The 19,689-nt window shown below is 40.5% G+C and overlaps 1 protein-coding gene across 1 annotated transcript in view; it reads right to left on the bottom strand.

Annotated features, from left to right (window-relative positions):
- The window catches only part of LOC109056509 (eukaryotic translation initiation factor 4 gamma 1-like), a 45,935-nt gene that overhangs the window by 5,529 nt on the left and 20,717 nt on the right, over positions 1 to 19,689 (bottom strand). Inside the window, exons 16-23 of the mRNA XM_042771713.1 lie at positions 5,902 to 6,152; positions 3,760 to 3,882; positions 3,513 to 3,681; positions 2,124 to 2,249; positions 1,951 to 2,032; positions 1,056 to 1,154; positions 768 to 905; positions 43 to 124 (exon numbers count right to left, since the gene is read on the bottom strand). Of these exons, the coding sequence (XP_042627647.1) occupies positions 43 to 124; positions 768 to 905; positions 1,056 to 1,154; positions 1,951 to 2,032; positions 2,124 to 2,249; positions 3,513 to 3,681; positions 3,760 to 3,882; positions 5,902 to 6,152 (1,070 nt within the window). The remainder of the gene's footprint in view (positions 1 to 42; positions 125 to 767; positions 906 to 1,055; positions 1,155 to 1,950; positions 2,033 to 2,123; positions 2,250 to 3,512; positions 3,682 to 3,759; positions 3,883 to 5,901; positions 6,153 to 19,689) is intronic.

A 19,689-nucleotide genomic window follows, 5' to 3' on the forward strand; every position in this document is an offset into this window, starting at 1 on the left:
TCGAGCTGAATGATGTGATTAGAGGAGGATGAAGAGACTCACGGATGATGGCAGACTGACAGACAGCAGTCATCAGCAGCCGGACAAATGTGTCCGATGATGTTTGCTGCTCGTCCAGATTGGCCTGCAGAGAGAGAGAGAGGTCAAAGGTCACTGAGGTCAAACCAACAGCTGGAGAGAACAGCTATTATACATCAACTTTTGCGCTTTTCCCAAGAATCTCTACATTTGCTCAAAGTTTCTCAGGGGCAAGCCAAAGTTTTTAGGACTGAATGCAAACACATTAAAACAACTTTTTTCCCAGCTAATTTTTTTTTGCCCATCACCAGAGCTTTTTTCCCCAAGAAACTTCTCGGTGGAACTCAAAAATGTTGTTTCTCTGGAGAACGTTCCATTCTCGTGCAAACATGCAAACATTTCTGAGCGAATGAAAATTTAATTTTTCCTCCCGGTATATGTGTTTTTTTGCAGTCACCAGAACTTTTGCATTTACAAATAAAAACAAAACAAAAAATAAAATAAATAAAAAAATAAATAAATGTGTGTCCTTTCCCTCACAAAACTTTCAATTCTTGTGCAAAATTGTCTTGGGGGAACAGAAATGTTTGTGAGTGATTAAAATATTGCCTTTTTCCCAGCTCATATTTCTTTCCATCTCCATAACTTTGCACTTCCCTGAGAAACTTTCATACAAGAAAGCAAGTGTTTTGCAAATGAATGTAAAAGCATTGGAAACACACACACACACACACACACACACAGTGTACCTCCACCCAGTCAAAGATCCTCTGGTTGTCTGCTTTCTCCTGCAGGAGTCGCTCCAGCTCTCTAGAAATGTCTTCTGGACTCAGAGTCACTTTACTGCTCTTCCTCACACACTCCTCACCCAGTGTGAACTCCACTCCCTGCACACACACACACACACACACACACACACACACACACACACACACACACACACACACACACACTATCAATCACACAGTTTAACATCATAATGTAAGAATGCAGCCGTTGATCACTCTGCAGCTTTTACGACTGAATTCATCACAAACCTCTTCGGTGACAAACTTATTGGCGTCCTTGTCTTCGGGCAGGAAGTCTTTCCAGCTCAGCGCCGCGTCTCTCCACATCGCTCCCACCTTCTTATGACTCTGAGACAGGAAACAGGAAACAGTTCAGTTTCAGGACTTCTTTCAGAACAGCAGCTGGAGTATACAGTGCACTATGTGCTGTGTCACTCATTCTCTATGTAGTTCACTCTTCTGTACCCACAGTGCACTTCATAGTGTACAACAGGTATTTAAATGAGCATTGGAATTAGTTCCCTCAGTGTCGATCACTTTGTAGTGAATGAGCAAGCAATTTGGGACACGGAGACCAGGATTAAATTATTTGGGGAAAAAAGAAAAAAAACAATCCCAATGTTTCTGATAAAGAATGTGACTGCAATTTAAATTACAATAAAAAAACTCCAGGTTTGTTAGTATTATATCAATATGAAATAAGATAATATTATATATAATATTAATAATAATGTAAGAAATATTATTATTACTATGGTTATTATTACCAAGTAAAATTAATACACAAAATAAGAAATATTCATGTATATAAATGTATATATTAAAAAAAAAACATCAATTCAAATTAAAAAAAAAAACTTAATATAAAATAATAAAAAACAATATAATATACATTATTAACAACAATAATAACTAACACAATATAAAACAAAATAAAAAATATTACGTGCACGCTGCATTATGAAATTAACAATATAAGTGACTCAGAGCAGACGCTTCACTCTCACAGAAGTGCATTTATTAATTTAATTAAATCACAGACGATCTAGTTTTGTGTGTTTGTGTGTATATGAGGCACAATTGGTTCAATGTAAAGATTCCTAAGCTATTATAATCTAATCTTAAATTCACACAAGCGTCTTACCATTGCTTTACAGAGCAGCCTGAGGATTTCCACCAGCAGAACTCCAGCCTTCCCAAGAGGCACCAGTGGTTTAGACACCTCCCTGTGAAGAGGTCAGAGGTCAGACGCTCAACCGAAGCTCCTTATATCTTACTGTCAGTGTCATTTACTGACTGATTTCTGTGTGGCTTCACCTGAAGAGCGGCCCCATGGGAATCCCTCCCTCCTGCAGCATGGGACAGATGAGCTCAGCCAGATAGAGCCAGATGTGAGGAATATCTATCTCCATGTCCTCCGCAACCTCCAGCACCTCCAGCAGCCTGCGCCCGCATCAGCATCACATTCATTACACTGCACTTTATATACATACATCACACACACAACTCAATAAAAAGGACCAATACAATAATAATAACATTTCTAAAACTTCTATAATAATAATAAAAAATATATAACTATAAAAAATGTTTTTCTAAAAACAAAAGTGAAATTAAATAAAAAACGTGACAAATAAAAAAAATTATACAAAGGACAAATAAAATAGAAAAGATTTCTAAAACTTCTAAAATAAAAATATATAACCATAAAAATATTTCTTAAAATAAATATGAAATGAAAAATAGAAAAAAAAAGGTCAAATAAAACAAAAAAATGGACAAATAAAATAAAAATATAATTTCTAAAACTTCTAAAATTAAAATTTAAATCATTTTAAAATGTAATAATAATAATAAAAATGTATATTTAGTTTATTTAGCAACACAAAAAACAAAACCACAAAAAAAAAAATCAAAAGCCTGTCCCACTTATACATATATTAAACCATTAAAAAAAAAAACATTTTCATTACTTGAAATGAAAAAATATTATTTTAGCTTTTTTACGAGGCAACATTTTTGTTTTTGAAGTACTAAAATAACCAAAACTAAAATAAAGTTAATGTAGAAAAAAAACACTACATAGACATATATATATATAAAAACAAACATTATTGTTACTTGAAATAAATGTTAAATGAAAAAAAACATTATAAAAAAAAAAATAAAAAAAAAAAATCATTAAAAAAAAAATAAAAAACAAAACAAAAAAAAAAAACATTCACAACACAAAAAATATTTTTAAAAAACTAATTTTATTAACATGAACTAATAAAATAATAATAAAACAATAATATTTTTTTAAAACTTATTTTATTAACATGAAGTAATAAAAAAACAAAAAAAAAATTAAAAAAAAAACTTATTTTATTAACATGAAGTAATAAAATAATAATAAAACAATGAACTCAAATTAAAAAAAAATAACAACAAAATATAAAAAAAAAAAAAAACAAACACAAAAAAAAAAAAAAACTAAAAAAAAACAGAAAAATACCATTCAAAATATCAACAAAAACTAAAATGTATCAATCAATGATAAATAAAATAAATACATAAAAATGACAGAAAACAAAAGTTAATAGAAACTACATAGACATATTCAAACACACACACACACACACACTCACACACACACACACACACACACACACACACACACACACACACACACACACACACACACACTATGAAGACGTGTCTCACCCTTTGTAGTACTGTTGTGTGGACAGTGTGTGTGTTTTGAGGAGCTGGTGAAACAGTAAACCCATGTGTTCTCTAGCGATGGTGCTGCGCTCCAGCGTCGACTCGATTCCCGTCCGAACGAACACAGACAGAGACGAGCAGCTCAGCTCACCGACGCACTGCAGCGCCTCCTGCAGGAGCGGAGGAGCAACACACGTTACAGACAGACCACACAGGGGTGGGTGTGTGTGTGTGTGTGTGTGAGTACCCTTCATGTCATTGATGTGCAGATACTCCTCGATGATGGCAGTGGATTTCTTCTCCAGCTCCTCCTCCGTCAGCGCAGGTTTGGAGGAAGCAGGTGGAGGAGTGGGAACAGTTTCTCTCTTCGCTGCTTAAACACAAATACAACAAAACCTGTCAAAGATCTCATCAGTGTGTGTTTGTTCCACCTGCGTGACGTAAAAACAGGAATAAGTCGTAAGTCGCTTTGGATAAAAGCATCTACTAATTGACTAAATGTAAATGTATAAGTAATTCTGAAGTCAATTATATTGCAATGACAGAAACTTCTAATACTAATACTGTAATAATAATAATAACTAATGTTGCAATTTTAATGGTAAAATTAATAAATAATAATATTAATATTGCAATAAAATAATATGAATGGCTTAAATTTTGCAGAGTTTCTCAAATTGTATAATAAAAACAAAACAAAACAAAATTTTTATTTTTTAAAATATTAAAAAATAATATTTAAAATAATAATAATAATGTATAATTAAAATGAAAATAAATAAAAAAACTAAATAATAATAATTAAAATAATAAGTAATAAAAACTAATGGAATATTAATACTAATAAATAATATTAATAATTAGGGATGTGACGATTAACCGAGAGCCAGTTGACAATCGATTCAAATCGGTGGAGATTCTAAACAAATTGCGATTTAATTAGGGGTAGAGTTTATATGAATGCATGTCTGAGAGGAACTTACTGTCTTTAGAAAAGTTTAGACTGAATTTTTTCTTTTCACCTTGCCTCTGTATAAAGCATATTAAAGTTCATAAGTGCAGCACTGCTTTGTTTACAGCGGTAACCAAGGAAACGCTTTAAGCTCCACCTTCTGCAGTGTTGAAAGTGAAAGTGAAAGTCGTGACATTTGTCAAGTATGGTAACCCATACTCGGAATTGGTGCTCTGCATTTAAACCATCTAAGTGCACACACACAGCAGTGAGAAGTGAACACACCGTGAACACACACCCGAAGCAGTGGGCAGCTATATCCAGCGCCCGGGGAGCAACTGGGGGTTCAGTGCCTTGCTCAAGGGCACTTCAGCCATGGGTATTGAGGATGGAAGAGAGCGCTGTTCATTCACTCCCCACCACCTACAACTCCTGCCAGCACCGAGACTCGAACCTGTGACCTTCGGGTTACAAGTCCAAATACCAAAAAAATAAACCACAAATGAACCTGTTCATAAGTGCTTTGTTTACAGCGGTAACCAAGGAAATGCTTTAAGCTCCACCTGCTGGCAGAGAGTGAATCTGCGTCTCGTTCAGCTCGTCCGCTGTTTCTGTTTCATGCAGATATTTATTTATGTATAATTTCACAAAACTGAAGTCAAATCATTCTGTTTTTGCTTCAAATTTCGAAATTATAAGAACTAATTTAGATTAAAAACGGGCGCATGTTGCATGTATGCAGCATCTTTGATTGGATAATGAATGAAATGCAGTGGTTGCCTGCATCTAATTTTAAACAGAAAGAGCACAGACAAAGCCTTATTTTGTTTATATGAAGAGATTTTTTTAATTTGTGTTACTTATTTATTAGATTTGGGGCTTGTTTTAAAATTTCAACATACACTTATATACATAACAAATGAACAAAATAAAATAACAGAAGCAATCAAAACAAACAAAATTACAAATGAGGATAACAGAAGCAATCAAAACCAACAAAAGAGCAATAATATGTGCTATATTAGTATATTATTATAGTGTTATATTTCAATTTCACAAAGAAACGAGCAGCATTTTGTCCAAGCAATAATAAAAGGACACATTTAATTTATAATTTGTCTTAAATCTCATTTTGTTAAAAAAAAAATGAATCGAATTGAATCGTGAAATCAAAATCGTGAATCAAATCATGAGTTAAGTGAATCGTCACATCCCTATTAATAATACTGCAATAATAATAACACAAACTTAGGTCTGGATTTTGGCAAAACTGGGGTTTGTGAGGAAAAAGCAGGAGTTAATTAAAAGCTAAAAATATATTCAATTTTTTTTCATATTATTTTTACCAAATTTTATTTTACCAAAACACAAAATAAAATCAAAATAACCATAATGACCCTGTACTGCACACGCTGTTACCGTTTCTGTTCACTGTACCGCGTTCTCGGTCTCTCTCGCGCTCGTCTGTCACGCTGGAAACACGCCACAGCATCTCAGCGGGACGCTGCTCTCGCTCCCGACTCCTCTCCTCCTTTTCACGGCTGAAGCTGCGCTTGCCGACCGCAGAACGGTTCCAGTCCATCCGGTCAGATCCGCGGTCGTCACGGCGACTGTAGCGGTCACTGACCCGGTCCATGTGTTCATCGCACCGGAGAAGACGAAAGCTGCGTTCCTGACTGGAACTGCTCCTGAGAAACAAACACAGGGATAAACCATCAGCAGAAACGCAAAAGAACGCTAGAACGCTGTTATTTTATAAGCCAACCTACTTATCTGCAACTTAAAATCACCATAAAATCAAAATGTAAAATTCTTTTTTTTTTTTTTTTTTATGCACTGACCGGTGCTGAGGCAAGCCATGGGGGAGTACACTACCCTTAAAAATTGAAAGGATATTACCACAACATTACTCTCAGGACATTGCAAACTATTTGTTTTATGAATTTGACTTAACCTGATGGAGGACGTGCTCAGTCATTCAGGCAGTCTCTCACTCTCTCTCTCGCGCGCGCACTGTTAAGTATGTTTTGTGCTGTTGATCGTTCTCGTCTTCCTCAATAAATAAAAAATATCTTCATGCTAGGGTGTCGCCGGTGAATCCAGTGTAGAGAAATCTCCTCATAACTAACTGAAAACTGGCATTCAGATCTGTCCCCATTTTGTTAGCAACGCCCTAGTCTCAGCCTCAGATGTCACGCCTACGGACCGTTGGCTAAACGTCTGATGCATATGGGACACAAAAGTGAAAACACTTCAGGAGTGTCGCAGTCATCATCAGATTGGTTGAATTATACAGGATTTCCGGGAGACGTGTGTCGCTTTCTTTACGTTCCACCTGGAAACAAAGATGACGTGCCACCAAACCCCGTCATGAAAGAAGAAAACCGTCGTGTTTACAACTGTGATGACGAGCGCTTATCAGGATCAACTAAACACTGGGTTTTCAAAAATATGTGAAATATTTTAAGTTCGCGGCACAGAATCTTTAAAATACGTCAGAGAGTTGTACACACCGCTCTGTTATTGTGGCGACATTTCCACGCCCCGAAACATGCCGCTGAAATAAAACGAACTGTAATTGGTTGTTTGACATGTTGGTCAAACGGCCTCATGGGTGGGCCTTGGCCAATGAAAGCTGCCATGGATTCAAGACCTTCCGACATCAATCTGAAGGTCTGGCTACGCAAGACTAGAAACACCCCAACTTCCAATTGTCCAATAAATTCCCAAAGGATGAAATCAAGTTCCTCCTTCTCATTTCAGATGCCGTTTCACTCGGATAGACGTCACAGTAGAGAAATAATGATAAGTTTCATGCCAACTTTAAGCTTTTTACTATTATTCTTCTCAGACTATATTTCTGAACGCTACTCCTCCTAGAGCAGGGTTCCTCAGTAGGCATCCCACGGGCAACATCTGGCCCGTGAGAGAAAACTGTTTGGCCCGTGCTAATTTCAAATAATGGGGTATGAAAATTCAAACGCAGCATCAGAAAGCGACATTAACTTACATTGTGTCTACACCAGACGCGAGTGACACGGCGCGACGCAACAAAATACAACAGAACCCATTATAATCAGTGAAACTGTCTACACTGGATACGACACAGCATGACAAATCCCCCACAGTAAACTGCTGAAATAGGTAAAATATCTATTGTTGCTTTCACTATGGCTATAAAGATCATGCAGAATAATATTCAAACTCACATTAGACACTTTTAACATTGAATAAAGCACATAATCATTACCTGAGATTATCGCTGTCATATTTTGTATGTTGTCCCTGCCGTGATTTCGCAGAAATAAAAAAAAAAAACATTTCTAAAAGATAGAATCCCGTGTCGCTTATTGTCAAGAGTCACTGTCGCGGGTGGTTAGGACAAAAACTACATGGAAAAGATACTTTTTATTATCGTTGTGTTACGTCTGGTTGGGACACACAGTGTTACAGTTTGATCCCCCCAAAAAATCTAAGTATAAAAATATTAATGCTGACAAATCTAATAATTGAATCTGCAATTAGGGAAATTGGAGAGAAGAGATCCAGTCTGGAGATGAGCAGGAACAGTTGATTTGCAGACATAGAGATCCAGATTTTTTGTTTTTAATATTCAACAGGAAAAGCTCTTCTCTATCTAAATGCAAAAATGTTCATAATTGTTTAAATAAAACAGACTACTGGGGGCAAAAATCTGAATATTTATCTTGTGACCATCTCGTGACTATTTTAACAAAAGCAACAATATAATAATTGTAATATATATATATATATATATATTAATATATATATATATATATATATATACACTCACCTAAAGGATTATTAGGAACACCTTACTAATACTTTGTTTGACCCCCTTTCGCCTTCAAAACTGCCTTAATTCTACGTGGCGATTCAACAAGGTGCTGAAAGCATTCTTTAGAAATGTTGGCCCATATTGATAGGATAGCATCTTGCAGTTGATGGAGATTTGTGGGATGCACATCCAGGGCACGAAGATCCCGTTCCACCACATCCCAAAGATGCTCTATTGAGTTGAGATCTGGTGACTGTGGGGGCCATTTTATTACAGTGAACTCATTGTCATGTTCAAGAAACCAACTTGAAATGATTCGAGGTTTGTGACATGGTGCATTATCCTGCTGGAAGTAGCCATCAGAGGATGGGTACATGGTGGTCATAAAGGGATGGACATGGTCAGAAAACAATGCTCAGGTAGGCAGTGGCAGTTAAACGATGCCCAATTGGCACTAAGGGGCCTAAAGTGTGCCAAGAAAACATCCCCCACACCATTACACCACCACCACCAGCCTGCACAGTGGTAACAAGGCATGATGGATCCATGTTCTCATTCTGTTTACGCCAAATTCTGTCTCTACCAAATGAATGTCTCAACAGAAATCGAGACTCATTAGACCAGGCAACATTTTTCCAGTCTTCAACGGTCCAATTTTGGTGAGCTCGTGCAAACTGTAGCCTCTTTTTCCTATTTGTAGAGGAGATACCCGGTGGGGTCTTTCTGCTGTTGTAGCCCATCCACCTCAAGGTTGTGTGCGTGTTGTGGCTTCACAAATGCTTTGCTGCATACCTCGGTTGTAACGAGTGGTTATTTCAGTCAAAGTTACTCTTCTATCAGCTTGAATCAGTCGGCCCATTCTCCTCTGACCTATAGCATCAACAAGGCATTTTTTCGCCCACAGGACTGCCGCATACTGGATGTTTTTCCCTTTTCACACCATTCTTTGTAAACCCTAGAAATGGTTGTGCGTGAAAATCCCAGTAACTGAGCAGATTGTGAAATACTCAGACCGGCCCGTCTGGCACCAAAAACCATGCCACGCTCAAAATTGCTTAAATCACCTTTCTTTCCCATTCTGACATTCAGTTTGGAGTTCAGGAGATTGTCTTGACCAGGACCACACCCCTAAATGCATTGAAGCAGCTGCCATGTGATTGGTTGATTAGATAATTGCATTAATGAGAAATTGAACAGGTGTTCCTAATAATCCTTTAGGTGAGTGTATATAAAGGGTCAGTGGCCCTTGGCTCGGTATTGCTGGCAGAATTCAGCCCTCTGCAAAAAATAATTGATGAAGCTTGTCCTACAGCTTTCAAGCTAGAACCACCAAACTCAGCCCAGCTCTTCTGACTGATCTGACAATGGCCCCATTTACACTGCATGGTTCAAGTGACCCAATTGGATGATTTTTTCTGTGCTGTCTGGAGTCCATTTGTATCTCCGCTGGACCTGATACATTTTGCAGGTTTCCAGCTTGTTTTGTTCTGGTGCGTGATTTGTTTTAATATAAATGTTAGTTTGGTTATGGTCAGAAAGTGGAGTTTGCTGTTTGACAGTGAATGTATCATACTCTGTTCCATGTTTTGTGTTTGTTCTTCTCTCTGTGTCCCAGTTTCTGTCCCCCATGTATTCAGTTAATTTGTCTCAGGAGTTTCCCATGTTTCATGAGTCCCAGGTGTTCCTGATCCTCCCCTCATCAAGTCCCATATGTAAAGTGTTCCATGTTCTAAGTTTCTTCATCGGCTGTTAAATGTCTTTTGAGTTCCTCAGAATTCCATGTCTTTGAATTAAAATTCCATGTTCAAGAAATCCAGTGTCTCCTGTGTCTCCTTGCTCCTGTGCAACGTGACAGAATGCACTGTAGGAGGAGAGGTCCATGTCAGTGATGGCATAGTCAACTACACTAGCTCCAAGACCTGAACAACACGTGAACCTCCCTAAAGAGTCCCCTCTGATCCTGCCATTAAGTATGTACAAGCCTTAAGCTCGGCAGAGGTGCACTAACTCTGAACCATTTTTATTTACAGTTTGGTCAAGATTATTTCTCGGTAGAAGATTTCTTGTGAGACTCAGGGAGTTTTGGCCAAAGATATATTCATTGCCCTTTGGATCTATGTTATCAGGTTCAGATGCAGTTCTTGCGTTAAAGTCTCCACACAGCAGCACATTTCCCTGGGCCTGGAAACGGCTGATCTCTGTGTGGATTTTGTTCAGGTATTCCTTGTCATGGTAAGGGGATTCTGCTGGGGGAATATAGATGGCACAGAGATATACAGTATGTTATAAATGTAATAATAGAAATGCCAGATCCTCCCTGTACAACACCAGCATTCCTCCTGAGTCTCGTCCACGATGCACTGTACTTAATTTAACTGAGGGCAGAGTTATCTCATAGTAGCCTGAGGGACAGTAGGTAAGCGCATAATTTCTACACCAGGTCTCGGTGGGAATAATAATATCAGCATCTTTGATATTTTTCTGAAATTCTGGGTCTGTGCTTTTAGAACCAAAAGTTGAAGAATGAAGACCCTGAATATTCCAACAACTTACATGAAATGAACGCATTAGTATTATTAGAGATAAACCTGTTTTGTAAGACAGAAAGAAAATTTTCTTTCTGTCTGTGAGAATGTACAGTATATGGTAATCAATTTACATCAGTGCATTTTTTTTAAGTGCATTTATTTATTTTTTTGTCAACCTTAGCACATATTGTTCTTATCTGTTCAGGAGCTAGTTGCACAGTGTCTGCAGCATCTCTCTGATCTGGCTCAGTTCGCTGCAGGTGTGGAGGTGCTGGGTGCAGTGAATGGGCCGGTGGTATTCTGGAGCTGGTAGCAAGTATCTCGGTGATGCTGGACTGTGGCCCAAGGCTGCATCCTTTAGGGTCTTTGCAAAAATACGCACTCTGTCTTTGTGTAGGTGGAGTCCATCATACAGGTGTTGGAGGCCGATGTGGTGGTGGTGGGCCAGGTGTACACTGGGGAGCGCAGAACTGCCATGTGAAATTTCAGCATTGATGCTGTTGATGATGTGTGGTGGTGTGTCGTGTCTTGGGAGAAGCATGGAGATTATTATTTAGGATTCTGGGAACTTTTGCTGGTGATTTCTGCCATTTTCCTCACAGCATCAGCAGTATTGTTGCATAGGGAGTGAAGGTTGTTGGTCCCAGTGTGAATGATAATACATGAGGGGTGTCCTATGAAGTCTCTGATGATCTGGTGGGCGTGGCCTGTTACATCGCTTTGCAGTGACTTTTTGGTGTAGGAAGAGTTTCTGAGGGGGCCACCAAACTTTCCATAACAGTCCATGAGGAGGAGAACATCTGGATCAGGTTCTGGAGGTTGGGTAGGTGAGGCCTGTGTTGCTGCAGGTGTCTGTGTGTTTGTCGTAGGTACGCTTTCTGTGTTTGTGTAGTTTGATTTGTCTGTAGTATGAGCTGTATTGTAGTGAAGTGTGTTTTCTTTTGTGTTTTTCTGTAACTGTTCTCTCATTTCTTGCAGCTGTCTGGAGAAGTTATCTTCTTTTTTTCTCTGTGTCCTCCTTTAGTTTGCATAGCTGTAACCGGAGAGTAAAGGTCTTCACGGGTACAAAAATTTGTGCCCGAACCCGAAAGAGACCTGTAATGCACTACACCGAACTGACCCGGACCCGTCTATTATTTCAAAAGCTGGACCCGGACCCCTGTAGATCCGAGAAATGCCTACCCGGACCCGTCTTCTATTTAAAAGCTGGACCCGAACCCGCCGGGAAGACACAGAACCGACTGGACCCGATTGTCACATATTCCACCTTAAATTGCTATTACAAGTCAATAAACCTGTTGCGAAAAAATACAACTTTTTGTCTTACCTAATTTAAGGAGCCGTAGTCTCTCTATACCTTGTTACCTGACTGCCTGTGATGCATTACAATCCTCCGACAAGAAAGTTATCCATGTTATTTCCTCTCGTTATTCCAAGTCCAAGCTAAATCCACTCATTATTTCAGCTTCAAAAGTCCACTTGATGTCCCGGTGACGGATGACAAATGCAACTTGTGCACATGTACATCCTGACTCGAGTTAACTCGCATAATAACTTCGACTGTTTGCCCCTTTTGAACTATAATAACGATTGCTAGTTCAGTGCCATGGCCGCTGACGTTATTTATTTGCTAATCATCTCTGTGCTCTGCGTCGAGTCTGAATCTGACCACTAAAACTTTAAGATTAAACGGTTCATTTATATTATTATAAAAATGGGAGAAAACGTAAAGCGCGGTTTGGCGATCAAAGTCATTGAGTCCCTCACTGGTTGCCATAGAATCATGACACACGCTTGAGACTGCACATGCGTGCTAGCTGGATCAACCTAAAATATGCTTTTTAACGCAATTTGAGTATCATAAGCGCTATTCGCACGGGATTAGTATTAGCTGGTGACCTCCAGTCATTTGTTATAATTGCGGAGGTTGTCTGTGATCCCGTGCGAATCAGACATGTCTGTAATTTATAAAGTAAAAATTCCCCCGCAAAAGACCTACCATTTTTCACCGAACACCGATGTCCTGTGATAATATTAGTCCCGTGCGAATCAACATCTCTGTGATTTGGCCTGGATTTGGCAGGTCGTATATAATTTTTCGAGGTTTTTGTTTCCTGTGTGCCTTTTTATCCATCTTTCGCGAAGAATGGAGCTGCGTTGGAGTGTTTGATAGTATTTTGGGTGCTGTCATATCGCTACACCATACAATTTGCAGAAAGAGAAAAAGCTGAAAAGGTTTTAAGGTTACAAAATAACATTTGTGTTACAAATAAATCAAGCATAAATCGCTTGAGATAATTATTTTAACCCGGTGAATGTGGTGAAATAAATGAAAGCTCAAGAAACTACATATCTTTATTTTTTTGTAATCCATTGAACCATAGGAACGGGACTTCTTGAAGCCTGACATCCAGGTATCCGGGAGATAAGTCAGTAAATTCGAGTAAAATCACATGCTTCGCTTATCCCGTGCGAATGCACCACACGAAATTCAGATGTGGAAGGGTAATTTCAAAATCACACAAGGTCCCTAGATAATACTAATCCCGTGCGAATAGGGCTATAGAAAGCATTCATGTGACAGTTCACCTCAGATTTTGTTGCGGATTTGAAATATGTTAAATATGAGTATTCCAGTCTAAAAACAATAACACTGCGCGCACACTCACAAAAACTCAGATTGCGCGCTCTGTTTCTAACGGCAGAGAGAGAGAGAGAGAGAGAGAGAGATCGCTTTTTTTTCTCACACTTTTCTTTTCCTAATTTTACAAGTTGCAAGTTACAAAAAACACAAGCAGTGTCTGATCACGGCCGGGTGTTCTCCGAGACCGATGACTCTGATCGCACGGGTATTACAGACAATGTTAAACAGACCCAGAACCCGAGTGTAATAGATTCGTACCCGACCCGGACCCGGCTGATCATTTAAAATATAGACCCGAACCCGGTCGGGTCCCGGGTCGGGTCCCGGGTCAACGGGTCTCGGGTGCACTGTGAAGACCTCTAGCGGAGAGTTCGGTTTTCTTCTTGCAGTTCTCTGAGAGCTCTTGTTAGTTCAGTGATGGAGGAGCTGGTGTTGTTCTTCAGCTGCTGGAGTTCGTCTTTGAGCTCCTGGATGTAAATGTGTGTGTTGTGTTTGTCTGAGAGTTTTGCTTGAGTGTGTTCTCTGAATTCAGTAAAGTCCAGTTCTAGTAGGGCTAAACCGTGTTTCAGTAGATGTTCGGATGGTGAAGGTGGAGGATTCACTGGACCTTCCTCCTCAGTGTCTGTGCAGTTCACATGAGTCTCATCTCTCTTCTTCTCTACTCTGGATTTCAGCAGGGGGTAAGTCTCCTCAAATTAATTTAGACTTGCAGTAGGAAGGTGCCTTAAGTATAGTAGGTTATAGTGAGAATGAGGTTGTCTGTATCTAGCATTTCATCTTCACAAATACTTAATCTTCCACCTCGGCCTATTCCTTCTTTAAACACATGCCTGTATTCCTCACAGATGGCCAGTTTCCAAGCACTAATCATAGTGGTGTAGAAAATGAAGTTGTTCTTGATTCTTTTCGCATGTAGTTGAATACAGTCAGCATATAGAACATCAGGATTGTCTCTGAAAGTTTTCTCTTCTCTTTGTGTTTTTTTTTTTTTGTGCCTGCCCACTTCCGCACTTCTCTGGGTAACACAGCTCCCTGCACTCTGTTTGCGCCATAGACTGTATAAAAACATGGATGTAGTGTCCATGACGTCACCCATAGATTCCTGACGAGCGCTTTTGAAGCTCAAAGTGGGCGGAGCGGGCCGTCGCTATCTTGGCAGCGCATCACCCCATGTCACTCCCAGATAATCGAAAATGGGCAAAAGGGCAGGAGCTGGTTGCTGAAGCCATGCCCACCTAGCTCGACGACAGTGTCAGCAGTGGCAATCAACCAGTCACTCAAGTGGCCACGCCCTTAATTATGTAGAACTTTAAGGCTTGATATAATTTAAACGGATGAGTTATAAAAAAAAAATTCATCCCCCTCACAGTTGTCATGAAGGGAAAATTTAGCTATATAGACCAAAATCATTTTTTGAACCAGGTTGTAAACATTTTTTTTCTGCTGTAATGTTGGCCATTTTAACTTGGGAAGTCTATGGGATAGACTCCCTTTTGCAGCCAGCATCTAGCGGCCAGTTGTCGAATTACAGTTTAAGTCACTTCCTTGTTGACTTCATGAGAGAAAACGGAGGTTGCAGCTTGGTTTGCCCCAGGGTTGCCATGGTGATCAGACTGGGCACTGAGCCAGAACTGCAGCAAGCTTTAGCTTTTTTAGCAGAAGATCCTCTTCTGACTATTATTAATTCCTCATTGCTATCAGGATATGTCCCCAAAAACTCTTCAAACTGGCTGTTATTAAGCCTCTTCAATCAAAAAACCACACTTGACCCCCAAAGAACTAGTTAATTATAGACCGATCTCGAATCTCCCTTTTCTGTCCAAGAGACTGGAAAAGGTAGTATCTCACAATTATATTCCTTCTTAGAGAAAAATGGCAAATCTGTGAGGATTTCCAGATAGGATTTAGACCGCATTCATAGTACTTGACGAGCTGCTCTCCTGTAGAGTTACAAGATGACCTGCTCTTGATCATCTGATGCGTGGTTGTATCTCTCTATTAGTGCTATTAGATCTTAGTGCTGCGTTCGACACCCCTATTGACCACACCATTCTTTTGCATAGACTAGAACACTTTGTTGGCATGAATGGAAGTGCATTAGCATGGTATTAAATCGTACTTATATGACCGCCAATCAATTCATAGCAGTGAATGAAAAGTATCATATCGATCACAAGTGCAGTATGGAGTAACCTCAAGGCTCAGTACTAGGCCGTTACTCTTCACGCTTTAACATGTTACCCTTGGAAATATCACCAGGAAACATGGTGTTAACTTTCACTGTTTATGCTGAATGATACTCAGCTCTACTATTTCTCTCACGGCCCAGCGAAACATACCAATTTTGAAAAACTAACGGAATGCATAGTCGATATAAAAAAACTGGATGATGAGTAATTTCTTACTGCTAAATTCTGAAAAAACAGAGGTGTTAATTATAGACCTAAAAGCTCTGCATGTAATAATCTAGAACGCTGTCTAAGACCTTGATGGTGCTCTGTCAATTCTCGTCATCATTAGGAACCTAGGTGTGGTATTTAATAGCAACCTTTCCTTAGAAAGCAATGTTTTCTAGCATTTGTAAAACTTGCATTTTTTCCATCTAAAAACTATATCTAAATTACGGCCGATGCTCTCAATGTCAAATGCAGAAATTTTAATCCATGCGTTTATGACGTCAAGGATAGATTATTGTAAATTGCTTTATTGGGTGGTTGTTCTGCACGCTTAGTAAACAAACTCCAGTTAGTCCAAATGCAGCAAGCTAGAGTTCTTACTAGAATCAGGAAGTATGATCATATTAGCCCGGTTTGTCAACACTTTAATGCACTGGCTCCCTATCAATCATCGTATAGATTTTTAAAATCTGTCTTATTACTTATAAAGCCCTGAATGGTTTAGCACCCTCAGTATTTGAAACGAGCTCTTGTTACATTATAGTCCTCCACGTCCCCGCTCTGTTATCAAAACTCTGGCAATTTGATAATACCTAGAATATCAAAGTCAACTGCGGGAGGCAGATCCTTTTCCTATTTTTAGCACCCAAACTCTGGAATTACACTCTTGCAGTTTAAATCTAGTTAAAGAACACTCTTGCAGTTTAAATCTAATTAAAGACCCATCTCTTTAACCTGGCTTACACATAGCACACTAATGCGCTTCTAATATCCAAATCCGTTAAAGGATTTTTAGGCTGCATTAATTAGGTAAAACCGAACCCGGGAACACTTCCATAACACCCGACATACTTGCTACAATCATTAGAAGAATGGCATCTACGGCTATATTAGTCTGTTTCTCTCTTATTCCGAGGTCACCATAGCCCACCAACGATTCCAGTCTGATCCAAGTCAGAGGGTCACTGCAGTCACCCGGATCCAGTACGTATCCAGACCAGATGGTCGGATCAGCACCTAGAAAGGACCTCTACAGCCCTGAAAGACAGCGGAGACCAGGACAACTAGTTAGTCCCAGAGACAGATCCCTGTGTGAAAGACCTTGTCTAAACTGTCATTTTGCATTATTGACACACTGTTTTCCCTAATTAATGTTGTTCAGTTGCTTTTTTGTTTAAAGCGCTATATAAGTAAAGGTGATTTGACTTGACTTTACTTTTAGCTTTTAATGATGAGATTTTACTTTAATAAAATTAAATGTTATTTACTTTTGGTAAACGTCTCAGTAAACTTCTTTCCCTGAAGTAGGGAATGGAGACGTCACGTCGGTGACCGACGAATTGGGATCTCGCTTCGAGAGACCAATCTACAAACTAAACAAAACAAAACAAACCAACAGACACATGAATGCATACAACTGCCGCTGATCACAGCATGAGCATAAAAAGCACTCAGTGAGATTGGATAACACTGGGAAAATGTACCCGTACCACTTGGAACAGGAACGTTACGGAAGCCCCATCCTTCCCGAAGATGAAATCGGAAGCACTTACACATATGAACAACTGTTTAGGTGCAGAATAGAGGTGATTGTAACATTGATTGAAAATGCATGCAGGTCTCCTACCCTCTTTATGGAGGCCAGTGCAAAAAGGAGCAGAGTTTTCATTGATAGAAACTTCAGCTCAACTGACTGCAAAGGCCCAAGAGGGTATGGAGGGGGGCCGGGGAGAATTCAACTTTCTCGCCCCCGAAGGAACCTGATGACCAGGTCACGCTTCCCTACCGACTTCCCCTCCACAGGGTCATGGTTAGCAGAGGGAGGGAGACAGCCTTCGTTCCAACTCTTGTTGCAAAAAGGAAAGCATGACCCTGATCAGGCATCTCCGGGGGTCTTCTTGGCGAAAAGAACAACACTCAATTTACAGGTTCCACTTCAAGGCATAAGCGTGTCTCATAGACTGTGCTCTCGCCGAAGTGATGGTGTCAACATCCTCTTGGGGAAGGTCACCTAGAACCTCCGCGTCCCGTCCAAGGACCAGACATGAAGTTTCCAGAGGTCTGGACATGGGTGCCACAGGATGCCCCCTCTCTGAATCTCGGAATCTGTCAGGGAGGGGCTGTCACAAGGAGCATTAGTTTGGGGAACCAGGATCTCTGCACGCAAGACAGGAGCATCAGCTGCTTTCACTGCCGTGAAGCAGATGCCACTGAACTTGGGGGGATGCCGGATGAACTGTATCTCACAGCCGAGGCTGATGGTCCGCCGAAGCCAGTGAGACAGGCTCCCAGATACCGTGCAAGTGGGACCAGTGGAACCACTGCAGTACATTCAGTGGGGCAGCAAGGTGGAAAGCAGAGACCCAACCCAGGTGGCTCATGGGCAGACCGAAGAGGGGTCTGAGTGTGCGGTGCAACACTTACCTGGCTCCACAGTTTGGCAGAGGGTGCGTGAGTAGGGCCTTTGATGATGCTCTCAAACCACCCGCTGCTGTCTGCTGGCGAGAGAGGAAGATGAGTGTGGTCCGGTGTTGTCTGTCCGTGACACTCCGTGCCCTCATGGGACCCAGAGAAACAGAAAACCGCCCTGTCGTCGAGATTTTTGAAAACCAAATTCTCCACCTGGCCCTCCTCCGGGGGAGGGAGAGGTGCATTCTCTATCCCCCAAAGAGCAGTTTCCTCCCTCTTCCGCTCACTGCCAGGTCTGACGGGGGCCTGGATGGGCGGGGCGGCCTGCAGGCTCCACCTACAGGCCTGGGAGAGGAGCAACGGGTTTCCCGACCAGGAGGAGGCAGTCTTAGGACACAACTGCATTGCTACCGACCGCTCCACCGGGGGATCGCTGTATACCCCTTAGCTGCACCCCCGTAGAGGGTGGTGAGGGAGAAGGAACCAGCAGCCCGGTTTCTGGCAGTAAAAGGTGCCATCCATGAACTGGCGAGCTCCTCATGCACCTCCGAGAAGAAAGGCACTGGGGTGGGGCCCGGGAAAGGATACCGCTGGTAAGCTCTTTGAAGAGGGCCCAGCGCGTTCCTTTTGTCAGCTTGACTGGTTGCGAAGCACTAGAGGAGTGATGGTCCCCCAAGGGATGGTTCCCTGTGGGCTTTGCCACCACTGTAACCTTCCGCCAACACAAAAAGCTCCATAGAGCACGCTGAATTCATCGTCACTGCAAAGAGCAGTTTCCTCCCTCTCTGGGTCGCCAGTTTGGAGATCAACAGCAGTTCAGAGTATGAAAAGACAATGCAGAAAAGCTGAGCAGATGTGGCAGAAGACAAAACTTGAAATTCACTATAGCATCTATAAAGACAGACTTCATGCTTTCAATGTGAAACTAGCCACAGCTAGACAGAATTTCTTCTCAAACCTTATAAACAGTAACTTAAACAACGCTCGTACTCTTTTTGCCACTGTTGAGAGACTGACAAACCCCCCACGTCAGATTCCCAGTGAAATGCTCTCAGAGAGCAAATGCAATGTGTTTGCTTCCTTCTTTTCTGAGAAGCTCATTAATATCAGGAAGGTGATTAGCACATCCTCAAGTAATGCAGAGGTCAGACAGATACAATATATATATTTTTGAAGCAACTGATAGCAAAATTTTGGAAGAAATAGTGCAGCACCTAAAATCGTCAACCCTGCTATCTTGACACACTTTTTATTCCCACACCTCTCTTTTTTCAAAAGTGTGCTTAACTGTTTAGAAGCAGATCTCTTAGAAGTGGTGAACGCCTAACTTCTTTCTGGGTCATTTCCAAACTCCCTGAAAACTGCAGTTGTTAAGCCTCTCTTGAAAAAGAGCAATCTTGGTAACACCATTTTGACCAATCTTCCTTTTATAGGCAAAATTATAGAAAA

This window comes from Cyprinus carpio, chromosome A15, assembly GCF_018340385.1.
Source record: "Cyprinus carpio isolate SPL01 chromosome A15, ASM1834038v1, whole genome shotgun sequence".
Lineage (NCBI taxonomy): Eukaryota > Metazoa > Chordata > Actinopteri > Cypriniformes > Cyprinidae > Cyprinus > Cyprinus carpio.